The 27,033-nt window shown below is 42.5% G+C and overlaps 1 protein-coding gene across 1 annotated transcript in view; it reads right to left on the reverse strand.

Moving 5' to 3' along the window:
• The window catches only part of LOC104157843 (protein unc-13 homolog B-like), a gene marked incomplete at its 5' end in the record, with an annotated part of 186,843 nt that overhangs the window by 23,187 nt on the left and 136,623 nt on the right, over positions 1-27,033 (reverse strand). The window contains 9 exons of the mRNA XM_009695336.1: positions 2,913-3,001; positions 9,714-9,791; positions 10,788-10,865; positions 11,003-11,146; positions 11,953-12,049; positions 17,070-17,196; positions 24,853-24,938; positions 25,890-26,023; positions 26,841-26,975. Coding sequence (XP_009693638.1) covers positions 2,913-3,001; positions 9,714-9,791; positions 10,788-10,865; positions 11,003-11,146; positions 11,953-12,049; positions 17,070-17,196; positions 24,853-24,938; positions 25,890-26,023; positions 26,841-26,975 — 968 coding nt within the window. The remainder of the gene's footprint in view (positions 1-2,912; positions 3,002-9,713; positions 9,792-10,787; positions 10,866-11,002; positions 11,147-11,952; positions 12,050-17,069; positions 17,197-24,852; positions 24,939-25,889; positions 26,024-26,840; positions 26,976-27,033) is intronic.

Consider the following 27,033-nt stretch of genomic DNA (forward strand, 5'->3'; position numbering starts at 1 on the left):
CGATCCTTTCCTGATTTCAAGAAACGCTGTTATTCTTAAGCCAAAGCACCCTGCTATATCTTTGCTTTCTACACAGGGTGTTACACCACAGAGACTGGGATACTGTATGGAGCAAAGACATAATGCATGCACAACTCTGAGCATCCAGGAGTCCATTGGCAGTAATCCAGTTATGACCCATCATAGACTAAGTTTTTAAAATAACAGACACAGCCTGGAGGCAGGCAGGGACTGAAACCAGTCCACTCCCATACAGTCCATGCTATATCAAAGTGTCAAAATGGGACATGGGGCTCATCTGTGCAATAAGCAGTGTCACTGTAATGAAATGACATGCAAGGCACGAAAGCACAGTTATTTTTCCACCTCTTACTGCTATGAGGAGGTTCAATATGAAGTAATACAATGGTTAAAAATTATAAATAGATCAGCAGAGCTGTCAACATACCAATTCAGCGATTCAAGGAAAATGCTTTGACATTTAAAAGAACAGTTACCAACAACAGGCATTACAATTGACATTTAGCTATCCACTAACAGCACAGAGATTTGAAACCAGGAAGAGAAGTCAGTGCTAGGAGCTAGGGTAATGATTTAAGAGCAGGCACACAGGTCTGGAAGTCAGCTTTGTATCTGCATAAGTGGCTTGAACTTCTACTGTGTGAGCCACCTAGGACATCTGTGTGTTGGGTGCCGGCATAGGACCCCTGTGCCCCGTGGCTCTCACCTTCCTTCTCCACCCCATCACCTCTTTCCTCTCCTGCTCTGCCACCTCCAGCCTCATGGTCCCTCTTGCTCACTTGTAGCCTGTCTCTCACTGGAGCAACTCCAGAGAGCAATTCCAAAGCTGTCTCTCCATGCAGCCTCCACTTCCACCTTTCCCATTTCTAGCAGACCATGGCTTGCTGCAGTCTGTGGTGGGTACAATGACAGCTTAACCAGAGACATAAGTCACATCAAATAAAATGGTACCAAGAATTTCCTGTACAGCTGACAGTCCCGGTTCTGTTACAGCCTAATCTCACCCCACAGTTCTCCCAAATATGGCCTCATTTGGAGGACCCTGCTTCAAGTTGCTGTAAACCCTCAGTCAGGGGATGAAAATAACAGAATCCCTTAAAAGATAAGTATTAATATGAGGCAAAATTGTTACCAATTATGAAAAATGATAAATCAGTTACTGTGGAAACAGGTTCACCTGAAAGTGAAGCTCACGTAGATGTACAGCTTAAAAGGAGCCCCTGGCAGCAGCAAGTTAAAAGACAACCTCACCTATGCTGTCAGACAGGGCCTTCTGCTCCCTAAATCCCACAGGAATTCCTTCCTCCACTCCTATGGCCTCCATGAACAAAACAGAGCTAGCCTTGCTTGAAGTATAAACCCTTTCAAGGCTCCTTTCTCTATGATATCCTTTAAAGCAGAAAATGCTTCTCTGTCCAGACATAATCCTCTCTCAGCACAAAGGTGGTGAGGCTCTCCAGATGTGTGCTGCTTTCCCAGCAGGTGCAATTATCTCACATAGATCAAAAGTTAAGATCTGCAGTGTCAGGTGTGCAGAGTGTTGTAGGAGCAACTGTTTACAGACTCTGCACAGAATATTGTGGGTATCTGTCTTACCTCCCACATTTACATCCTTTAGAAGATCCTGCTTATACAGTAAACTACAGCTCTGCTTTTCGTTGCTATTACTGTTAAGGAATGAGTGAAGCATCTGAGCCATCTGACTGGCTAAATCTCTTGCTGGCACATCTCTCTAAAACACTCCCTGGTATGTACGCTGATACTGAATAATCTCTTTAAATCATACTTGCAAATGTCAAGATTGTACCCTAATTGTCTTGTAGCAGTGACACACCATGGAGACAGGTTTCAGATAACAAAATTCACCCCCTCATTATGATTTCTCACCCACCCTCTATCTAATGATGAACCTTACCAACTCAATTCAGTTACCGTTTGAATCTCTCCATTACTTGCTATAATATCCATTAGTTGCAATGGGAACTCCTCACTTATCTATCCACTTAGCTCTGTGTGCTGAAATCCAAATACTCGCTGATAAATCCCACCGTGTTTTTTGGTCATAAGTACTGCAAATCTGTAGACCATAGGAGGCCAAGCTGGAACAATTTGCTTTATTCCCCTTGCCCATGTTTCAGCTATACTACAGTTCATGCCTGCATTAATCTTGTTATAAGGTACAACATGAAATGAATAGGTTTTATTATGAGAAGTGGTTGTTTTTGAAGATCACTTGGGAGCCCTGTATTTCTAGATTTTGCTTAATTGACATCTTTTATGGTTCACTACAAAATTATTATTAAATCGAGCACATTTTTATCCTCATGTAAATGGTAACATGATTTGCAATAAAACATAATTGCCATCAATTACTCTTGCAATACTTTAAAGAGCTCCTCCCCTTGAAACATTAGAAAACACCATTCACTGCAACATTATAACAAGTCAGTCTCAAATTCTAAACCTGCTTCCTTCCTATTCCAATATTCATTTAACAATCAGAAATCAGTCAGCTGTTTCATACATTTAGAGAGGAACGTTTAAACAAGAATGTTGCTTCATAAATGCTAAGCTGGAAACTGCTTTTTGAGCAATAAAGGAGCAGGCAATTCTGTTACTGACAAGCACTACTTGTAGAAAAAAATCACTCTATGTAATTCAAATACATTTCACAGTTGAGAGATCTCCGTGTTACATTTCTAAGCAGAGCAATACAGAGAACTTTAAAAACAGTTCTCACTTCTTTAGATCGTCTCTGTATCTGAAAAATCATGAATTTATGACAAGAAGAAAAATATAATGCAGTTGACACAAGTTTCTTCTTCACCTGACTGAATAAGATTAGACAAAAGAAAGGAATGCTTCAAGGACGGGGACCCTGTTATACTCACCTGTTACCAAACACAGCACTCAGCTCATCCAAAACATTGTTCAGCTTCACCTGGAGCTCTTTGAGATGGTCACTTGCTTCTGCATCCAACTGTGGATGAAAGAAGAGCACTTAGCTTGAACCCAGAGGGCAGTCTGCTGTCCTTCACAGTGCTCCTCTTCGTGTTGAGGTTACTTTTAATAAGCAGGGGAACTATCACCACTGGACTCTGCCAGCTAGGATGCTCTCCTCCACTGCCTGCTGCTGTTACAGAAGCTGCGAAATCATCAACAGGTATTTGCCTAAATAGCAACAAGTGGTTTCCCCAGGCTCCAATACTCCAATACCCTTCAATACCCTTCCTGATATTTTTAAAGTTGAGAAAGAAAGTAAATGTGAACTCCTTGTGGCCAACAGAGTAGAGCAGGCTGAGAAACCATCAAACACTGTGCATTACCTTGGGCTCACAGGTCATTTCAACCCTTGAAGTCTAGGAGGAGACAGGGCTTTTCAGACTGGATGTTACTTACTTGTGCATTTCTCCATGCATGGTCTTGAAAGATGCTATTTCACCTTCCACACTGCTGGCAAATATTCAAACTAAAGACTGACCTGTATTCAGTTCTGGGCCCCTCACTACAAGCAGGATATTGAGCTGCCAGAGCGTGTCCAACAAAGAGCGACAAAGCTGGTGAAGGGCCTGGAGAAAAAGTCTTATGAGGAGCGGCTGAGGGAGCTGGGGTTGTTTAGTCTGGAGAAAAGGAGGCTGAGGGGAGACCTGATCGCCCTCTACAACTACCTGAAAGGAGGTTGTAGCAAGGCGGGGGTCAGTCTCTTCTCCCCAGTAACAAGCGATAGAACAAAAGGAAACGGTCTTAAGTTCTGCCAAGGGAGATTCAGGTTGGATATTAGAAAGAACTTCTTCACTGTAGGAGTCGTTAGGCATTTGAATGGGCTCCCCAGGGAGGCGGTGGACTCAGCATCCCTGGAGGTGTTCAAAAAATGTTTAGATGTGGTGCTTCGAGACATGGTTTAGTGGGTTTAGCGAGCATGGTGGCGTTGGGTATACGGTTGGACTTGATGATCTTTGAGGTCTCTTCCAACCATAATGATTCTATGGTTCTATGACCCAGCCACTGCTCTCAGAAGACCAGACCCCAGCTATTTTGAAAATATGGCCACAGTATCATGGCAGGAACTGTTCGACACTGACGAGTTTTGGAAAGCATAATCTCAGCTATGGGTATTGAACACAAGTAGCTCTACTCTCACATGGAGCCAGACAGCTTTTTGTTGTTCAGAGGATACTTCACAAAACAAGCAAAAAAAGAAGCCAGAAGAATTTCGCAGAAGACACCTATTCCTCACTATTTACTTCTACATCTTTCTAACTACCAGATGCATGGTCTAGACAATGTTTGAGGTCAGGATCAACAACTTACTGCCCTGGTTCATGAACCATGCAGTCAGTGACTTGTTCTCCCATGAGGTGACATGGAGAGCTCACCAACTACCTCCTAGCTTCTCCTTGCTATTGTACTTGTTGACTGTAAACTCATCTTCCTGTGAGCAGAAGAAAGGCTGACTGCTAGCCCTGCAGTGCAAGAAGAGACAGCTGGAACAATGCTTTGCCAAGGGGATGAGCTCCATTATCTGTGGCGAGGAACTCGCTCTCCTCCAGCACATCAGCTCACAGCACTCTGGGTGCAACTGGTAAGACAGCTGCCCAGATTTAAATTTGAGGTGTCCAGCCTCACCCTCAGGAAGCCAAACTCTGGTGGTAAGCATTCTGGTTCAGTACCCACCAAGTCCTCTGTCATCCTAGCAAGGCTGCTGTCTTCTGAGCAACTGCTACTATGGAAGCAGGAGTCCACATAATATATTACTGATTGTTAATGCTTAGGCATTGGCATGCTTTGGCTTGAAAGCAAATTTCGAGGAATTACCTGAGTGCAATTTGAGTCATTAGGAAGGTGCTGGTAGGTGTGTACTACTGTTTCACATATACAAATTACACACCAGTTACAGACAGAGTCCCTGTAGCATGTGGTATAACTGCAAACTATTCTTTGCCAATATGGTGAAGAATTGATAACAGCGCTCAAATGAAACAGCAAACATTTTGCTGTTGCTGCTCAGCCAATGCATTCTAAGCATATCAGCTATCACTGATAGCAGGAAATGGTAATAAGTCTGGCTGGTAAAGCAGAAAGCAGCATTAGGCAGTTGGGTCACTGCCACATGTCACGTCCAGACTATTTCTATCGTAAGCTGGACCTCATCAGGCTTATGATCTCCATTCTGTGGGTGTATGAGAGATGATTCAGAGGAAGAAAGCTAATGAAAAGTTCTCTGTGCAAAACGTGGGACAGTACCCACAGTAAGGTAGCTTCTGATCTCTGAGCAAGTGCTCCAATTCCAGTGGAAATAATGGCTAGCGCAGCCATAGTTCTGTGGCTGAGACTAAAATGTGCGATACAGAAAACTGAGGTGCATGCAAAAAGGCAAGAGGTAACCCTATATCTACAATTCAGAGAAGAAAGCAGGGCTCTGTTAATTTGCAGCGAAGATTCGGGACTTGGAACTTCAGAGAATCCAGGCCTCGAAGTCTCCTCCAAGCACATTCAGGGCTGGAACCTCAAGTTCTCTGCTCATCTGAACACTGGCATTTACCAGCATAACGCTGTGAACTTCAATTTAGGTTGATCTCCTCCTGTTTCTCTCATGGATGAAATGGAACCCATAAGCCTAAGAATTTGCTGTGATGGGCTTCCAAGTTTTCCAAAAGATGTCATTAGTTCTCCTTTGGTTTCTGCGTACACTGGTGAAGTGGGAGCGACCAGAATGGGAACACCCCTCTGTAGCTGTAGAAACACAGCTCTTGCCTTCTAGAAAGTTGAAGATGTTAACTAATTCACATCTTAAAGCCAGAGAACCTATGAAATCATCAGATCTGCTCTGACATATCAGCAGCTAGAGAATTTTTCCCTGCTATCCTATTTTAGCTTTATGCAAGTTATAAAGTTCACCTGGCTCCAGCTTGAAGTTGCTAATTTTTGACCTGCCTCCCTCCACTAGGCCCTGGGAGCTCCCCTCTGCAGAAGTGACTGTGAGGCAGGGAGCTCAACAGATCCAACCTTACTTTAGGTACTCACTTGCACTGAATTTTCATGCATCTCCCCACTTTCCTGTAGGATTCAAGAGTAAGGAACCTGGAGCGCTGCATCTGAACAACAGCTGCCAGCTTCTCAAATATTAGGGTGGCCTGAGCTATGGCATGTGGGATGCTAAAGAAGAGCAATCAGTAGATACCACAAATCCTTTGAGAACATTCCTATCAAGTCTTGGCTGTTTCTAAGCTCACCTGCAATTTGTTATTCAGGTGGCTAACTCAGGATTTAAAGTGTGGTCTAACTCTGAGCATTAAGAAGAGAGTTTCCTGAAGCATTAATTGTACGGCTTAGCTTGAAAACAAAGGTATGAAAATTGTATGACGACAATCTGCTGCTACTCAGCAGCTGATTCTTTGGGTTTCCCAGGCATTGTTTGTCTCTGATACTCACCTCACATGCTTGACTTTGGGGATTAAAAAAAAAAAATGTGCAGAAATGTTTTAAACTAGGCTTCCACAGCACATCTAGACTCCAGCAGTGGGCAATGCAGTACAGCACCTTTTAATTTCAGTGCCATGAGTTCATAACTCATGAAAAGCTAAGCAAAACAATACTAAAGGCCATCATTCTCAAACAAAATGAGAAAGGCTTATTCTGGTGTCAGAGACAGCACACAGAGCAGGCTGAAGCCTGCAGGAAAACTGCAGAGGTGGGTAGAAAATGCAGGTCACATTAGGTTTTATTATATAATAAATGAATAATTAAATAAATGGGGCCAAGTTCAGACAAACACTAGCAAAGAATCTATATAGCCCACTTTAGCACTGAGATAAATTACAATCTCCATTCTGTGGGTGTATTGGAGATGATTCAGAGGAATCAAAGGTTTCAAAAGGCATTCATGTGCCAAATGAGACCAGGACTCACCCCACAATTCTACTGTTCATTATGCTTTTAATGCTACTTGCCACTCCATAAATTCTGCCTTTCCAAAATACCCTTCAGGAATGTTTGACAGTGGTACCAAGCCATAGTGAAGCTGTTTTGATCCTGTGAGATCAATACAGTTCAGAAGGGAAATAAAAGTATTAATTATAAATCCTAAAAATCATTTAATATACTTTTTTCTGTGTGTGCTTGTGTGTATATGCGTATGCACTTGTGTGTGTATATGTGTTATGTGCTTGCGTGTATGTATATATATGCCTTGAGATCTCATGCACAGACCAAAAAGAATCCCCCCCCTGCAGAGCTCTAAAGCTCTGTTGCTGTCCTTATCGTTTCTGACTAGTAATGTTCACAGACCATATGATGTCAACACATTAAACCCAAAGATGCTGGTCAATTTTTGCCGTTTTGTGCCTTTTGAGAACTACAGTTGGAAAAAGTGAGAAGTGCGGGCAAAGGCACCATTCCTCATTTCGGGTAAAAAAAAAGTAAAGGAAGGCACTATATCAAGGAGCCCAGTCTCAAGAAATCGTACTGGGCAAGCACTTCCATTCCATGTTATGCCATTAGACTGCAGGGTGACTATGGGTGACCTCTGTCCCTTCATTTCCTTTGCTGCAAAGGGGAATAAGTGATAGGGATTTCCATAGGAGTGTGTTTTGGACCCACTGGCAAAGAGCACTAGGTAGCAGCAGTATTTCAAAGCTTTCCAGAGTCATGCAGTGCTACAGCGACAGCTGGAGATGTAGATGGAGCTGTGAATCAGAAGCAAATGAACCCACAGGCACACATTAACTGAAACCAATCCCCAAGATGTGGCTTCACACATGGTATATCTAACATACCTGCCACAGGAAAAATGGAATACCTAGTTCTCAACAACACTTCTGAGAACACAAAAAGGTGAACAGTTCAAGACAACCAGAACATACCACTGTGCTACTTACTCTCCCAAGGAAGCAGTTCCTTTTTGGGTAGAGCAGTCAGGATAATGCTTACTTTTGTGCAAGCTACTGTGTGATGTATAGATGAATATAAATACAATCTGTCACAGAAAGTAAGAACTGCTGTTCCTGAAGGAGAGGGTGAAACTCATAGATGCATTTCCAGAATTATGTTTGTCTACATGTTCTATTTTCAAAGCTGTTGTCTCACCAATTGTTACTCACTAGTCAGGTTCAATCTTCATCAGAAAACGGACTACTTAAACTAGGACAAGACCTCACTTACTCTAGCAAAACAGAAGACCTGGCAGGTTTCAAGTCAAGAAGCAAAGTACTACACAGTCACCAAGAGGGAAACCCCTGGGGACAGCAAATAATGCAGGCACCTAACACGACACGACTTATTTCTGGTGATCAGCAGCAGCCTAATGAAGTGGACAAGCAGCATTTGAAAATAAAAGAAAAACATCACTTCCAAAAAACAGCTTCCTAGCGCGTTTGCCACACTTCCTCCTGTGTGTTTTATTGCAGTCTGGGTTTCTCTCCCCTTTCTTTTGATTCTGCAGTACAGGGGAAATAGTGGATTCATTACTTGTGTTCTACCTTACCTGCACCTCCTGAGGAAGGTTTTAAAGGGCAGAAGGCAGAGAAGAGGTCTATGCTAGGAAAAGTAGTCAACAGTCTTAATAAATACTTTTTTTCTCCCCCTATTTAACACAGTATCAGGTGATATTTTCAGTTTGAAATACAGGGAAACTCTACTTAATGGCCACCACCATGGAAAATAGTAGCAAATTGACTCCTTAAGGAAAATTAAGTGCATGTGGATTAAAACTTTATAAATAACTTCACAAACATTTCATTACAAGTTTATTTTTTCCTGAAAAATGAGCATTTAGCTACCACTGCTATTACAGCTGCAAGCATTTAGTGCTAGTTTTTGATGTAGGTCTCAGAATTAGGAATGTTGAGATCACACGAGAAAGAATGACAGCAGTTTTCCTTGTCTCATGGGGTAAATCTATTTGTTGAGACTTTTGCCACTTCATAGAATTCTGCCACTGAGCACAAGAAAGATTTGGAATAGCAATACAGGCAAAAACTGAGCTGCCCATCAGCAAAGCTGACTTTCCTTTTGGCATACAAGTCATAGCACAGGCTCTACCACAACACAGCCAAAGAAAATGCACTTAGGCTTTGAAAAAATTTTTTTCCTAACATCAGCATCAGCAGCCTTTTCTTCATCTTCCCGAATCTTGACAAGCAATGAAAAAAGAAGAGAAAAAAAGATACACAGATTATATCAGAACAGAAACAGTGATCTGCGGTAAGAAAACCTTATTTCTGTAAAAATGGCCATCTCAGAACAAATGGACACACTGAGTATCCAACAAAGCATGAGTGAGTACAGAACTCCTATTTGCATGTCTGTAATACATTAGATACTGGACATTTAGTGCCAAAGGTACTGCCATGTAAAATGATTCAATGTCATTTCTCAGTTCTGTCAGTTCTCAGACATACCTGTCTTCAGAGTTGTGAAACCACCAGACCTGCCCACATCCAGCCCACATGAGTGCAGTATGTAATCTCTTCTTTCCTTCTCCGTGCTGTTCTGTGCTTCAAAACATTCACTCCTCATCTTATGACTAATTTACTTGAGAAGTCTTCAGGCATGGATGTCCCCTCACACTTACTATAGTGTCAGGAGTTACAGAGCTTTCCTTATGACTGCAGTCTTCAAGAATCAGTATAATGCAAATAACCTAGTAACCGTGCAGTAGGAATGAGTATTACCCAGTCTCTTAGCGCTCTTACCTCTTTACCACCCATGGCTTCAAACATCTTCTCTAGCTGCACCCTCAGTTGTTGGATGTTATTCATCAGGATGCAGGGCTGAAGGGACAAAAGCAGGTTTCTGTTACTGCTCAGGATGCCAACACATTTTCACCAGTGGTACAGTCTGTGCCTCAACACCCTTCCCCAAGTACCAGCAGATCTGAGTGTCAAATAGGAGGTAGGGCATGCACAGATTTTAGCACTGAAACGTAAAAAAAGACAAACCAATTTTTCTCTAGGTTGAAATGGGATGGCCAGTTCCAGAAACCCCAGATCAGGAGATCTCTGATGTTCTGTTTTCCTCCTCAGCTTTACCATAAACAGAGAATGTGCTGACAAATCAGTGTCAGGACAAGGCCCAACTCTCTTCAGCTCCTGCCATGCCCTGCAAGAGTCCAAGCTATGTGACCTTCAGCCTCTTAGTGCTGCAATGTACTGCTGTGAATGGTGTACATCCCAGATCAGAAGGGGAACTGCTAGCCAAAGCTGCATTCAGAGACACATCTGGGTCCTTCCAGGCCAAGCCTGAGAGCAACAGTCAAGGGCAGCCTGAGCAATAGACTCTTGCCTCTGCAGTTACATCCCAAGTACAGGATGGGAGATAACAAAATTAGCATCAGACAGACCCAGGGTTCAAAAATATAAGGCCCTGTTTTATTTAATACACAGAATTTTACTGAATTCAGGATTAAACAGCAAGATAATTAGATGGAGACAGCAGTAAACCAAGAGTGCTGCTACAGAGCAATCTGTGTCCCCCCTCTTTTTTTTTTTTTTTTTTTTAAATCACTGTGACACACAACCCAGACAGGCAGACTGGAAGTTAATTTCAAGGGGACCCAACAGCTTCGAAGCCCTGCACATCATCTTCAGGACCTAGTTTTAATTTATGGTCAAGCCAGAATTCAATCTGCAAAAGTATATGAATGATGATAAAAACAATACTGAAAATATTTACACCATCAACACAGTCAGGTGCAATGTGAGAAACTTGGTTTCATCAGGACAATTATGTGACTCCTCAGGACAGAAGAGAAGCTCAGTACAACCTACCAGTTTCTCCTTGGAACAGTAGGACTGGAAGCTCTTGGACAGGATGTCAGCATACTGCATCAGCACTTTCCCAATAGTCTGCGAAGACAAGATGTGAGCACTGTTACTTGTCCTCGATCACTGCAGGAGAACTCCAGGAAATAAAATGAAAAAAACATCATACTGTTTTCCATCCCACTAAGGGAAGATAAACAGCTGGATGTTGAGGGTATTACCTTGGCAAACCTCCTATTATAATGAGCAACAATGACCGGGTCTGGGCATTCCAGCTTCTTAATGATCTCAAAGCTCTGATTGAGCTGGGTGAAGACGTCCACCACTGAGCAAGAGAATAGAGCATGCTCGGATGTTTGCTGGAACTAAAACAGAAGTACAAAGAGTCATTCCCAAATGGAAAGATCTGAAATACACCCATTTCATGGGTGTCTCCATCATCTGCCGCATTGGAGGTAGGACAACTTTACCAAAACCTACACTGTCCTGAGAATTATTCAAAAGCTCTCCAAAAGGCCCAGAGAAGCTAAATAGCTAATTCTGTTGTAAGTTTACTGTCCTTCACCAACTATGACATGACAAGCACCAAGGAAATGTAGCACGGTGCTGAGACCCTTAATGAAATGCACAGCTTGCTAATCACTTAATAAGGAAAGAAGGAGAGAATGAAGAGCTTTGTTTTAGATTTTCTTAACATTTAGATATTAAAGAGAATGCTTACATTAGCATCACAGACTACAGCGCCAACAGGCACTGAACAAATGGGAAAGCTCTTGCTGTCCATTGGGAATACTCAGCAAATTAAGCATAAGATTACTCTGTTAGTGGATTACGGTCACATTCTCACTGCATGACCAAGTACATGCAAAGTGCCTTATATTTCAGTTACCTCTCACAAACACAGAGAGGTGAGAGAGCACCAAGGCACTGCTTGACAGATTAACAGCAGCAGAACAGAACAAACATAAATGAATTATATGTACCTTGCTATTAAACAGCTCTCTGTGACCTGTAGTGAAAAGTCCTAAAATAAATGAGTTTCCCAGTTGCTTAGCAAGCAAAAAGGGCTCCGTCCTACATGTGTACGACAGCTGAAATTACATTGCTGCTGTTTGGTTCTGGGCTCTGAAGGATATAGCGCCAAGTCCTCCACTCAGAGTGACCTACATACCCCATCTTTTTTATCTCTCTCCAGAGCACCATGCAGGAATTCTAAGGAAACATCTTCATTTTCATCCAGCCACTGCATCACGAACTGCTCAAACCACCTGCAGGAGGGAAGGAAAAGACAGGAAGTTATGGCAAGAAACAGAGCACCCCAACCAGACTCAGACAGTGCTGCTGTTTCAGCAAGCCTTGTGAAAGCTTGCCACTGTTACCTGTCTGAATGCTGTTATTTGTGTGTGCAGCCGAAGTTCTCAAAAATACTCCTACCCACTCACAAGTTACAGGTGAGCAGGGCCTGTACCACCACTTGGGCTGGACCAGCAGAACATAGCCTAGCCTAGCCTCTGCCAACTCTTCATCCTGAGCTGGTTTTGCCCTTCTCCCGTCTTTCCTCTTCCTTGGTACCCTCCTCTTTTTCTCCCCTGAGTACCACCTTTAACTTTGCACTCTGTCTTTTCTTCCCCTTTCATCCATGTGCCAGACAGGACAAGGGAGACCTCCAAACCCACTATCTCTGCATGCCAAGAGAGACAGCACACTGTCCTGCTGCCCATTTGGGTGTACCACCTTCCACAAGAGAGCTGCAAACGAGTATAAAGGGAGGAAAAGAAGTGCCTGTTTTCCAGGGTCTTTCAGCCACTTATCTGCAGATACAGACATATTTCTGGATTGCAAGGAGAGAGAATCAAGGCTAAAAGTTTTCTCCACTTTAATAGTGCTCTCCCTTTCCCCAAGCCTTCTCTAGAAGGCCCTCCAATTTCTATAGGCTGCTGATCTCACTGTGAAAATGCTCGAGTAAGATTAACTTCTGATCACTTGCAGGAAGCTGGCCAGCCCTGTAAGCAGTTCTTCATTGTTTTCTTTTCAAGAAGCACGAACTTAGTTCATGATAAGTGCTGGACCAACAGCCTTGGAGCATGGTCAAGTCCTCAAAACATGCAGGTCCTAGAAACAGGACAGCAAAGTTTGTCTCTCTTCCTTCTCCCCACTTAGGAGGATAAGCTAAATGGTCGAGCAAAATCCAAGAAGCTGCTGAAACAGTCACTGCTGTATCTCAGGGAGATGCCTTACAGGAGCTGGTGCCTGGAGCTACCTCCTGCACTGAACAAAAGGTTTCTACACAAACCCACCTTGGCCAAATAGGCAAGGGGAGAAGCAGCTTCGGTGATGGGATCTTACAGCTGGTCACTCCTCTGTTCTCTGCTCTGTGGGACATACATAATACAAAAAATGGGGCCGGGGAGAAGGGTTGTCTGTGTTTAAGCAACAACACAGCACTTACAGCTTTGTTTAAATGTCTGTCTAGGATTTGTTGTGTGCAAGCGCCAACATACTGCAGTTGAAGCAAATCTTAATTTCAAATATTACTAAACAGCATTCACAAATAAGGGAAAAAAATGCCCATGTGTGATTTCAGTCCATACAAAAGATTATTATATGAGCTTCACAGAGTACAGCCTCTTCTAAACAGGCAGCTGTGTTCATAGAGATTGTGCTAATTATGGGCTGAGTTTGCAAAGAACATGAAAGCGTGTGCCAGACATGAGAGGGAGATCAAGAGCAAATTCACAGACAGAGCATACTGGATAGCCTTAAATACTCTCTACACTTTGAAATATAAAGCACATCAATGCTAATATTGGAAATTGTAACTGACAGTGTTAAATGCCAACAGCAACCTGCCTATGTAGCCCTGTTTAATATAGACAGCAGCAGTGGAACACTGTCACAGACATATGGACTTCCTGTATTCTGGAAAAATTCCACTTGAATGGCACTTCAGGCTCCTAAAAGTCAGCATATTTTGGAGTCTGCTGCAAATTTCTCAAGCTTTCAACATTTTGTTTTAAACTACAATAGCGTATGTTAAAGCAACAGTTCAATCCTTAGAAGAGAACTCAGGCAGTTTACAAGGAAGCAACTATACATCTTCCACCTGTTTCAGAGTTCCCAGGCTGCAAGTTGCAGACTGCTTCACATGACATAGGTCCATGTACAGAGAGGATTACTTCTTTGTGCCAGAAGCCACAATTTTCAGTCTGAGAAGTAGAGCAACTTCCTGATTATCATCCATCCTTAGTTATTGCACCACATTCATAAGAAAGGGCCATTCACTGTTGAGAACAGTCATTGCCCATTTTTATGGCTACCATATGTTGATATACAAAATCAAATGTGTAGGTATTTTACTGTCTTACCAAATTATCTAAACAAAGGTGACAAGGAAAAAGGTACTGCTGAGTGGCTGGTGGTGGTGTGTTTGCTTCCCCTTCCATTGAAAAAAGCATTACCTCCAGGAAAAGGTTTAATATGAATGTTTAACTGTAAAGTTAATCACTTAGGTCAGGTCAGAAAATTCTGTAAATACACTTGCAAAGCCAGTCTCAACTTCATCCTTTATTGGCTGGCAGGAAAACACAACAGAGAGAAATAATCTATAAATACTTCCAGTCCCTGAGCACATTTAGGACCAAAATCTGTTTTGAGATGTAACACAAACCTAGAGTTATCTTAGGCCAAATACCCCTTACAGGGTTTTACTATCAGGTCTTGGGCTGCTGAGCAAGTGAGGGGGGGACTATGAAGGCAACATATGCAAAACGATATTCAAAATTATGCAGCATAGAAACTAATAAATATAAACTGATTTCATGCAGAAATAGCTTCAAAATGTTGCTACATGGCAAATATCTTCTTCCTCATCTGCTTCAATTATTGATCTAGAAGCAAATGCCGTAATGACTCACGCACCAGCACACAAAGCAGAGGCTCACGGTGCTGCTTCAGAGACATTCTGTGCTTGCAGGGGTCAGCACAGCCTGACCCAAGTTGGCACAGCCAACCTCTCTAAACAAGGTTTGCACAGAATACACCTCAGTCCTGCCTGCCGGGAAAGGAAAGCGGTGCTTTGTGACTAAATGAAAGTTTACCTCTGTTGGTTGCACAACAGTAACGTAACACAAAAGGCTGCAATTCCAACTTGGCCATGAGCCTGGCTCCTGTGGTTTCAGACTCTACAGGTAAATTAATCTTGTTCATTTGCTGTGCTGATGCATGTGGGTACCCAGTGAACATTCTGTGGGCCTTGGCAAGCACAGAGGCAAGAAGGCAGGCAGGGTTTCAAAGAGTAGAAGAGTAAATACTGTGTTTCATGAAGTGAGCCAGAAGAATAAGACAGGATTTCAAATCAAAGGAAGGAATGCCTTCCCCCACCAGAGAGGAGGTAGTCTCCCGTACAGCTACAGTACTAGCTGCATGCTAACATCACTAGTAAAACAAAACATTGAACACTTATTTACACATCTAAAAAGCTAGGGTTTTTTGGAAACTTGACACTTCACAGCTTTTAGCTGGCAGCTAAAAAGTGAAGAGAGGAAGTTTTGAAGATCCACTTCCAGCTATGTTGCTACTTCAGTTTCAGAAGCTGCTCCTGAATTTCAGAAAATAAGAGGAGTAGAAAAACTTCAGCATCAATACTTTGGAGCCTTCACTTTATTCAATCATATCTCAAGGCTATCAGAAACATGGTTTCTTATAGTTTAAAAATGAAAATCGAGTTTGTGGATAGCCTCTTGTCTGTCAAGTAGACAGGCAACTCAGCTATTCTCTGGACAGCAGCAATTTAGTTTCGGTTTACTGATGCGCAAACCTGACACGTGGACTCCTTTGTTTAAGGAAGCTTCAACACTAAAAATACTTGTGATGAAGCAAATCAAAGGACAATAGCACATTGCTGTAATTGATACCAACGAGATATTTTGTGACAGGTGAAGGTTATGGTTGAAATAAACATCACCTGTGTCTGACAATGTGGCTATTATACTAAAATACAAAAGTGAAGTAAGAAAGCCAGCGGCTGCAAATGTGCATGAGCACTGAAGCTCTACCACAAAGGCCAGCAGAGCAGAACAGTCTGCAAAAGACTGCAGAATGAAACCAAGCATCATTATCCTGATTACACAGGAGAAAAAGAGAGATTAAGAATATCTGATGGCTTGCCTGAGACTGCACTGACTCAGAGGCACAGCAAAGAGAACAGGGCTTCTGAGATTGTCACTCCAGCACTCTATTCACTGCGTTAATGCCTCTTGCTGACCTGATTTGTTAAGCAAGGCCCATAGCCTGAGCTGAGCAATTACATCAACTGCCTCAAGTCTTATTAGCATGCAGCTAGCACCAGGCTTCAGGGACTGCGTGCACCACAGGATGGGAAGAGAATTCAAAATGCCAAACTGGAAACACAGTCCAAGCGAGATGTTATTTTCAAGATGGGCAAGGTAGGAAAGGTACAACAAGCTCAAACCGAAACAAGAAAGATTTGGAGGGGGAAAAAGAGCAGTGTGTTAAACCCCCAAAATCCAATAGAGGGGTAACAGTGAAGACAAGGAAAAAGGCTGCTTGCAGGAGATGTGAAGCAACCATCACTGAAAGCCTCTGAAAACCAGTTAAACACTGGTCAGAAACAACACACCTGCTCTTGCTTTAGGCCAAGTCTGGGACTTTAGCTACAGTATTCTCTCCAGGTTGCTCAGACAACTTTTTGGGCTCATAAACCTTCTTCAGGTCTGAAATCTACTGCCTCTCTTTTATATCTAAATAAAAGTTGTGAATAATTGTTTAGAGCTTAAGAGCAACGGCCTATCTGATGTTTCCAACTAAACCACTTGGTCTTACTAAAAAAAAAAAAAGAAAACATTATCTTTACTTACAAATCCTTTTGTGTGTGTATACATATGACATTCATACACACACAGACATACATACAGTACATACAGATAAAGCTGTATCTATTAACACAAGAATGTAAGCATACATCCAGAAGTCTGCTGTTCAAGAATTGACCAAAGCCCACACTGAAGGCACAAAGTGACTTAAAGACTGTCCATGCCATTGCTAAAGCTTCTGAGATCTTGGGAGATACCGTACCATAATGTATTGAATTGTGTCAGGGACAGTGGCACAGAACACCAGAGGGGACAAACACACACATAAACACAGAAAATCAGGAGTGAAGAAATGGTGCATCATGAAGGCAGTCACAGGCAAACTAGATGACTACCCTCAAGATAACACAAGGAGGCAGATAGTGGGGATTTATTACAGGTGACATAACACACTCACGCTGGATATTCAGGCACTTTTCCCTTGAAGGCAGGCAGATCACGAACATATTCATTGTACAACCACTTCACTTTGAAGTGTAAATTCATATAGTCTGCACTTTTACACAGTCTGTGTTTCTCATGCTCTGTAAGGAAGGAAAAAAGCAATTAGGTCTGGATTTACCACTATCACTGCATCAGGCACAGGAGGGTCTTATAAAGCATGTCTACAGTATGCAATGGTTTTGAGGATGATGCGCCTATAGAGCCACAAAATCTTCATGACACAGGATTCGGGCAGCAGGCAGGGGTTCTTGGTGGCTGACCATTGGGGCTCTGGAGTTTATTTATCTAGCTTCAATCAATACTACCATTTGTTAAAGACTGTTTGGTTGTCAAAGCAATAGAGCAATCTCTTATGGTCTTTCCATTTAACATATGACAGTCCAGATTTCATCTCTGCAGGAAACAAACCAAGGTGAGTGAATGTGTTCAGTCTTCGATATAAACAAGGGCAACACCAACAGGTTACACTACATCCCCTAAGATACAAGAGTAGAAACCATCAAGTTCTTTTGAGTGTGACAGTGTGAGTCACAAGCAAGTTCAAATGAGCTACACAGGAGCTGGAGCCTTCCCTGATCCCCAGTTTGCAGAAATTCACGACACCTCTCTTCCGGAAGGTAACTGTTTTCTTATTTGTATTGCCTTCCTGAGCACAGTCCACTGAAGTGACCCATAAATACCTACCTGCTGCTGAGCCTCTCCCTCCTGCCAGGTTTTGTTATGGTTTTTTACCCAGGCTATGTTGGGACAATGCAGTTTCTCCCTGTATAACGCACATACTCCACAACATGACCCTTCCCACACACCTATGCTGCTAAAGCACTTGCTATACCCAGACCTACATTTCTGCAGAGATCATCTCCCTAGACCACTGCTCCCCGTTCTCTCTCATGAGAAATGTATGGTCCCTGTCTTCACACTCAAGGCCCCTGACAGCCTACATCCACACTACCATCTTTCAGCAGTTGACTCCCACCCCTGAACAACCCACAATCCCTGTTTTTACACTACTCGTTAAGTTCTCCCAAAAGCATTTCAACACTTTATCCCAAGTCACTCCTCATGTGCTTACACAGACACCTCTTTCTACTGCACTGCTTTTCTTCAAAATCTTCCTTGAAAAGAATAAAATTAGTTCTTCCTGATGGTAAGAGGACTCAGCAGCTGGCTTCTGCATGCACTGTGATCCTGAACTATCAGGTGACGAATTCTGCACTGCTGCTCCCTAGTGCCTCCTGTTCATATCCTTCTCTTCTTTCTGCCAAGCTTCAACAGTATGAATACACTTTGTGCCAGGCTGCTTTGTTCATTCTAGCACCACAGCAAGCTGTTAGTCCATGACTACAGTGTGAGATATGAGACTAAAACATACATTATTTTGGCTTAGACTCAGGGTTTTTTTCCCCAAATTTGACTTTAGACTTGTCTTCCTACCTTTTACATGGTTACCTCCTTATTGATGTAACTTTCCAAGGGCATCACTGTTGATGTGTAGACAGCATCCAATGTTAAAAAGTGCAAGCCTTTCTCTTGACTTTGAATTGCTTTAATCTAGGACTTTGGTACAAATATCCAGTAACTGGGCATCCAGACCTATGCACACACGAGCAATACATGCTACAGATATTCATCATGAGAAGACAGGTCTTAATGATGTAAAATGGCCTCAGCTTTCTAACCAGTTAGCTGACAGACAAGCTTATCTTACAGTATCATCATCTATTTTCATGTAAACGTGAATTCTTGCAACTATTTCAAAACAATAAGAAACTTCTACATCTCTCTCGAAGCTTCGACAACATGCAGAAGAAGAAAGGCCAAATAAATTATGAATTATCCAACTGAAAACACAAAAACCAAAGAAGTTTTCGAGCATCATTATTCCATAAGCCTTGTCAACTCCTAAGTGGAACACTCCAGTGAGTTGTTTGCAAACTTCTGTAACACTGTAATACTGATTTCCTTCTAATTCCCATATAGCAGATCCACACAGATAGAATCTCAAAAAAAAAGAAACCCAACCTTTGCTTTAAAGAAACCAAAATGCCCAATATCTGACAGACATAGTCCCCAGGGGTGATGGTTTGATGGACAAATTACTTTACACGTGCTACTATTTCACATGTACTATGATACATTACTCTCAACAGTGGATTTGCTTGTATTGGAGCCAAAGAAAGACCACTCCTGTTTTACATTAATAGACCTAGTATCTTTCTTGAGTACTAAGGAAGTATGAGTACACTTAGTGTCTGAACTGCTGATTTCCCTCAAGAACAACTGCAGAAGAAAATGCAAAGCACTCTCTGCAGATCTAAAACTGGAAACAAACACAGCAGTAACCGTGCCCACTTAGCTCCCTGTGAGAGCGAGGAAATAAATGGACAATCATAACTTCATTAACTTTGGTATGCGCTGCAACCCAGGTGCTGCTCCTGCATGGGGAAAGCGCTGTTCCTGCAGAGGGAAGGTCTGACTTGGAGGTAAAATGACTCAAACCAGATTTATTTCCTAAAAACTAAGCAGTGCACTAAAAGCAAGTAATACAAGCTGCTTCTTTTTTTTATGACCACTAAGTAAGTTGCAGAAGAGGAAGACGCAAAGCAGCCACAGAAGCACAAGCCCAGGGACTGCTACTAGGACTACCTAGCCATCTAAGCAGTAAAGGAGAGGCTTGACACCAAGGGGATAAAACTACAGGAAAGTAAAAGAAAGAAGGAGAGTTCTTACCACCATAAAAGAGAACTTTACGTATGCGAAAGAAAGGTGGGGCTTGTGATAAAGAAAAGACGAAAGTGAACTATAACAGCTCAAACATGCTGGAGGATAAAGAGAGCCAACAAAGCCCCCAAACCCCCTCATCCTCAACAGCTTGTACTATCTGTCTTCCCTCCTTCAATGGATCCTGCACAGTTTTGATCAGCTGCTTTTTTTGTAAAGGGAAATGTTTAAGAGCTCTTGAAGGTGACATGGAAACACATCAGTCAGAGGCACACTTTGAAAACCCATTTTAGAAAAAGTAAAGTGAAGAGCATGGGAGCCATCAGTCTTAGCACATTTCTGTTCTGCTTTATAACCTGCTGGTTTTTAAAGAGCTTAGCGGCAGCAACAGCGGAAAAGTGCACAGATATTTTGCAGCAACTGCTGTGTTTTATCCTGAAAAGACTGCAGAGTTCTGTAAGTCTCTTACATTTCCTCAGCAGATTTTATCTGCAAACAGTCTCCTCTGGAGAAGAACTTTTAGGGTCACCAAGGCCATATTATTAACGCATTAATAGGGAACTGCTTCCTAGCAGCACACTTTCTAATGTCATGTCCAGTTCTGTTTTTCAGGCAGAGAACAGGGCTTCCACCACATCCTTAATCTGTGATCTTTTTTTCTTGATTGTCAGCCTACTTTCCATGGGTTAATTTCTAGAAAATAGTGTTGCATTTCTGCAAAGAAACTCTAATAGGTACTGAGGCTGTTGAAGTACTAACACTTTAGACAGCTGGCATCTGTGTGTGCACCTGATCTTCCTCCCCTTATTATGAGAATGTGGCAGAATGACTTATTTCAATCCTGCCCACCAAGTCTACCCAGCCTCTGTTCCTATCAGAGATGCTTTCAATTTGCAACTCTCCTAATGCTGATGTGTCCAAAATAGATGACACATTGCTGTCAAGCATGACATTGATTTTCTATTATTGTCTTTTAATATCTTCCTAGTAAAGAAGAGCAGAAGCCCTTTTTGCTCAGGGTGTTTGTACTTTGTAGGTCACAGATGTTCACAGAGGACAGTGAGAAAACTAGTAACTAGTTACCAGAGGGCTCACAAGGAGGCTATCCTGCTGCTCAGCACCAGTCAGCATCCCAGAGGTGGAGCTAACTGTAGGACTTGGAAAAATCATCCTGTATGCTACAGTGATTCCAGGGTAGCATGATCTTGCCAGCCAGGTTTGAGCCACACAACATGTCTATCTGATCTGTTTTGCTCTTGGGTTGAGGGAGAACAAGGGACCCTTCTCAATGCCTCGTCCTGTACTGCCTTTGCCAGCAAGGAGGGAAGGGCCAGGTTTGCTGTTCATGGTGCCCTGAGCTGTGACTGGTTTAGGGGAGAGAGAAAACAAGTAGGGTAGATCCTGGAGCTTGTGCTATGTCTCAGAAGCTGAGTCTCCTTAGGGGAGACAAAGGCATAAGATAGGTCTGCAGTGCACTTGCCTCCCAGCAGTCAAACACACTGCTGCCGTGACTATTGCTACCAGTTGCTGAACGTATTCTAAATAGAAAATAGGTGTTTAATTTTTATGACTTCAACATTTTGTGCATTAGCAGTCTAACTCTTCAGAAGGTGCCCAAAGGACATATGCTGCAGCATCCACAGGCTAGCAAGACTTCTGGTTCTGAAGCCCCTAAGCACCGTATTCTAGGTATAAATTAGCATTTATACATCACCCTGCATAGGCTGCATGATGCACATGGGGGTAAGCTCCAGCTGGCAGAGGCACAGTTAGCTGCCACCCATAGGGAAAAAGGAAAACATCTCCCACAGCCAGGCACTGCTTTCCAGCTCAGAGAAGCCATCTGCACCTGAGCCTCCCAACTCTCTTCCACATTGCATAGTGGAGAGCAAGGTGGAAGCACCAGGCTGGAAGGAGGGAGGGGGCAGTTTCATGCAGCAAAATCCACACCAAATCCATTGCATGGCCTTTAAGCTAGAAGAAAATTGACTGCCACTGCAGAGTGAAAGGGCCAGAGATCCTCAAGCGTCAACCCAGCCAGAAGGGAAGGAACAGAGCCACACATGAACTACAGCTCTGACCTCAGCAGTTATTCTTTGTCAGACGTTATCTGCATCTTAATGCCTGGGACTCAGCAAGGGGGGCTATTGCCCAGAACTGCGCAGCATATCAGGTACCATCAAAAAACAACCGGAGTGACTAGTCAGAACAGGATTCTCCTTACAGCACATACCCTCCATTTCTGCAACAGTTGTATGGTCTTCCAAGTCTTCTTTGCAGACCTGCTCATCACTGGCATAAAACTACAGGACACTAAAGCTAATATTAACAATCACATCCAAAGTACTAAAACTACTGGTAACAGATGAAAGTCTTCGCTTACTCACAGTTATAAACTCTACCAAGGAGCATGAACTTACCACTTGGTGAGGTGAATGAGCTCATGTTATCCAGAACTTAGAAAGAGAACATAAGGGAAAACATCATGAAGAAAGTTAGAAGCAAGTGTTATGCTCTGGGTTCATGCGCACATATCTCCACAAAACAGATTAGCTTTTGTTGAAGAGAGCTCCTGATGCGTACAGATCTTGGAGCACACCAGCAATGTACCAAGGAATTACTCCACAAACTGGCAAAGACAGGAATATGAAACTCTTGGTGTAGTTAAACTGGTAGAGAAATTAGTAACTCAAACTGAGAAATGCCAGAGCCAAGAGTTGAGGACAGCAAATCTAATCATTATCCTTCACATCACTTAATCTGTTTCCTTTAATCCTTTTTCCCCTTCATTTAAAAAAAAGATGCAGTGAGCTAATCCAATCATCTGTATTTAAAATACATGTAGTAAGGCCTTTAATTGAATTGTTGTAGAGCTTGTTCTAAAGGTTATCTTCATCAATTTCTGGAGAGCAAAGCAGTGAGGAACGACGCTTGCCTCAAATAGAATTCTGCACCCTGAGGACTTCTTGAATACGTATTTGGAAGAGACACATACCAACACAAACTCTATCATCGTTCAATCCTCCTGCAGGACTTACACAGCTAGAGCACAAATACATGTACCACGCAGTTTTTCAGCTTTCATTCAAAATGCAAACTCTTCCCTATCCATCAGCTGCCTTTGTGCCAACTTTTCTCACCAAGAAACATTTTGAAGAGGGACGCTCTTTCAGCAAGTATTTGCTATGCACTGATGAACTCATGGGTGGAAACATTATGCCAATCCTTGTCTTAAGAAGCTCACAAGTTACCAGAAGGATGTCAGGAAAAGCTAAGATAAGCCCAGATTCACCAGGGGGTAGAGAGTCAAAGGGGACACGGTATGAGATGTGAACAGAGAAAACCTGGGAGGCAGAGTTAACCTGGGCACTGGCATTCAAATACAGCCATTTAAAAGAGGGGGAAAAAGAAAAAAAAATCAGTCAAAATCATTCCCCTTTGACAGTCAAATTCACACACACAATCAGTAACCTTTTTCCAACTGCATTTTGGATGCAAGTGGGAATCTTAAGAAAATCAGCAACTAGATCTGGAAAGATTCAATTCTCACGACTTCTGATAAAGGAGAAAGACACGGCACTTTCAACGCATAGAAGAGCAAACTGCATTGTAAATTCCTGAGGGTGAGCACACAGGGGTACATGAGGACAAAACGGAAAGGGGAGTTAAAATGGTGTGAAGGAGCAATCAGTTTCTAGGGAAAGTGAATATGAAGTTATCACAGTTGCCTTATCTCTAACACATGAGCAAGTACTGACAGTCACAATAAAAAAAGATTCTTCAATGTATTTATTAAGTCTTAGTCCTTCCTAGTATCTGTTCTTACATCAACATGACCTCACAAGACAAAGGCACTGTAGGGTACAAGCATATATAAGAAGTTCCTAACACAGAAGCAAGACCATTTTATCCAGAACTGCAGCCTGCTGAATTCAAGCCTAGAGTTGGCAAAGGGTGTCCCTCACAGCACAGTCTCTACCCCTGTTGCATTGACAGAGACTAAGAAATAGATGGAGTCAATCATCTTCACTTACAGAGCAATCCCACACTGTTCCTGAAGAACAAAATGCAGGAAACTCTCTTACTGGCAGTAGGTTTTTTTCTAATAGGCTGTCACTCCTCTAAGAGAGCTTAGATCAAACTGGGGACAAATGGATTAAGTATAATATTGTGAGTCACCAAAAGCAGTAACTTGACTTGGTTTTGGAATATAAATACAGCTAGCATGCTGTAGGCAGCACTGGCACTTCTGTTTTATCACAATATCACCTTATAGATGATCAAAAAGCCTGACCCTGTAAAATACTGGGAAAACAACTGCTACCACACCTGCAGAGCTAATGGGAGCTGGATGCTCTCTGAACCTTGTAAGGAGGTGATTACACTGTGCAAATGAATTTATAGAACTAAAACCAAGTTCAGAAACTGTAATCCACCATCAGAAGAGTAACACAAGTAGCAGAATTGCTTTCTGGGAGTTTGATGGGCTCTGCATGCCTAACTCATTTTCAGAAACAGCAAAATTTCTCCTTTACTAGGAGTCTGGTGGAATTGTGCAAAGATTCATTCAAAATGAAGGTATCTGCAGCAGGATTTGTTCTCATAGCATATTTCTGCCAATGCCTTAGACCACCTACACTGTATCATCCAGGGAACTACAGCCATGGCACAACCCAGAGTCCACCTACTTCTCCAGCCCTTTCTACCACTGTACATTGCAGAAAGAAGCTGCTCCTGATCTAAGCTATCGTAACCTCAGGCCAAAGTGGACTTCTGATTTCAAACTAGCTGGAATGACAATAAACAGCTTGCAACACAGCCTGACACACAGATCTAGAGCTCATGCAGATCTCGGCCTCAATTCTGACTCATAAAACAGCTGTTCACAAACAAAACACTAGAAATCACTGCTCCAAATAGTGATGTTACTAATGTGCTGAAGCTTCATTTACACCAAATGGATGGAGAACAAGAGATCAATAATGTCAGCTGGCAGCAGCGAGGAATTCTCTTACCTTCCATGGCATATTTCATATCCTGGGCAAAAAGACTCCACATCACCTCCGCGCTGATCTTCCCAACAGCAAGCTCCTGAGGAAACCTAAGGGAACATTTGGGAAAGGCTTTGGCATGATCAGCACAAAGGGCTCTTCTTTATTCAGCTCTGAACTCAACTACAAGCTAGAAAGCTCAACATTACAGATGCTTCATTCACCCTACAGAAATGACCAGGTGGAAACTGGAGATCGTGGACTAGACTCTGTGGCACATGTTAAATAACCTGAAGACAACACTGCTGTGAAGACTATTTTTAACAAAAACCCAGGCCCTGGATGTCTCTCCTAGAAGAGATGCATACAATAATTCTGGGAATGTGATCTCAATGCCCTTGCACCTTCTTCCCCTTTCTTGTCCACATTTTTTTTTCCCTTTCTTTTTTCTAGGGTTACTAGGCTGACAGGTGAATATTAATCAGGTGTCCCTGCTATGGTAAATCGATGATCACTAGGGCAAAATCCAGTTCTTTGGGTGTAATACCTTGTCAGATACCTCCTTCTCTCCTGCCCTGTGGAACTGTTGGAGGAGTATCCACCAGTTAAACAGACCAGTTTCAGGTTCCTTTCCAAAACTGTGCCAAGCCCACCCAATGCAATCTCCTAGTGCTGCACTTAACACCATGTTCCTAAATCACAGCATAAAGTGTTGTCACCACGGCACCACTGTGTGCATTAATGTGCATTCCAGAAGTGCTCAACATCAGAAAAACCAAAAGAACTCTCACCCCATTTTCAGGTGCCTCCCTGAGTTCAGGATTGTAATAATCAGGGTGTTTGTGCTGGAACGCCATCGTAACTGAACCTTTTGAAACTCTTCCATCCCAATCAAAAAGAGTTATTTATATAGATAGAGACAGATAAGACAGAAAGACAGACAGACAAGATAAGTACTTCTATAAATACACAAGTGACAGAAGAGATAGAAAGCAGTTTAACAAATAAAGCAGAGCACACAGAGACTAGCATTAGCCATACAGGACAGGGAAGATTCTTACTGATTCAGCACTGGGGTATAAGAATTCTTGTCCTCTTCTATGATGGAAACTATCAAAGTAATGAGCTTCGGCCAGAAATCCAGGTTCCTGATGCTGGGGCCCTGCTCCTCAGGAGGAAGGTCCTGATTTTTGTTCTGGGAAGGAAGCCATTCAAAAACCAGTGTAAATTTAAAGGGAAAAGAAAAAGCTGGCAAATGTAGATCACCATACAAACTCCAAACACTAATTACCTGTGGACCCTTTCTTCTGAAAAGCTTAAAATTATTAATGTTTGCTGGCAACTTGCATGATCTAATGCAAAACACAGTAATATGCCAAACCATGTTGCTTGCCTCAAACCCAAATAATACCTATTTCATCATTTACCATGCCAAGAGCAAGTCAGGCTCCTGGAGACCTGCTGAGGCATCATTTGCTCTAAACTTCTTCCAAATATTGCTTTTTAGGCACCTGGGTTGATGACTATATCCACGTTGACACGTTGGGTTTGCATTACTGCAGAGTGGCCAGTAGAGCTCTCAGGGATTTCAAAACAGTTTGTGTCTAGAGGTACCTCCTAAGCCCAGTGCAGGACACTGGGTGCTAGAAAGCAAGATAAAATTTCACTGCTTGAGGTTTATCTACGCTAAAGACAGTTTTCTTGATCAGTCTACTTTTGCTCTAATTGGCTTTTACTCACTCAAAGCTGCGTCAAACCTTCCCTTCCGAAATAACTGTTCATGAAATGAAATAGCTGAGGCTGGCAAAACGAATCGTAATTAGTTAGTGTAAAGCACTCATCATCCTCCACTTACTAATTTGTGCTCATTAATTGATTACAAGTTCTGTGCATTCAGTACATAACAAGTCACATAATTTTGTTTGTGTTCGCTTTTTATATCAATTAGTATTCTCATCATTATCTTAAGAAAATCAGAAACTTGGATTTCTGCCTGCTTATCAGCTACTCACAGGATCTGTCTGGTATTCACGACTGTACAGCTCATGACAGTTGTTGAAAATGTACTCATAGGTGGAGTTGAGGCAAGCTTTTACACAGTCCTTCACTACCTGGCTGGCTCGGGGTGGACTCTGCAGCTCTTGGACCTGGCAATGAGACAACAAAGAGAGTCAAAGAAAGTACTATTCATAAATCAAATAGGGA

This window comes from Cariama cristata, unplaced genomic scaffold, assembly GCF_000690535.1.
Source record: "Cariama cristata isolate BGI_N322 unplaced genomic scaffold, ASM69053v1 scaffold32130, whole genome shotgun sequence".
Taxonomy (NCBI): domain Eukaryota; kingdom Metazoa; phylum Chordata; class Aves; order Cariamiformes; family Cariamidae; genus Cariama; species Cariama cristata.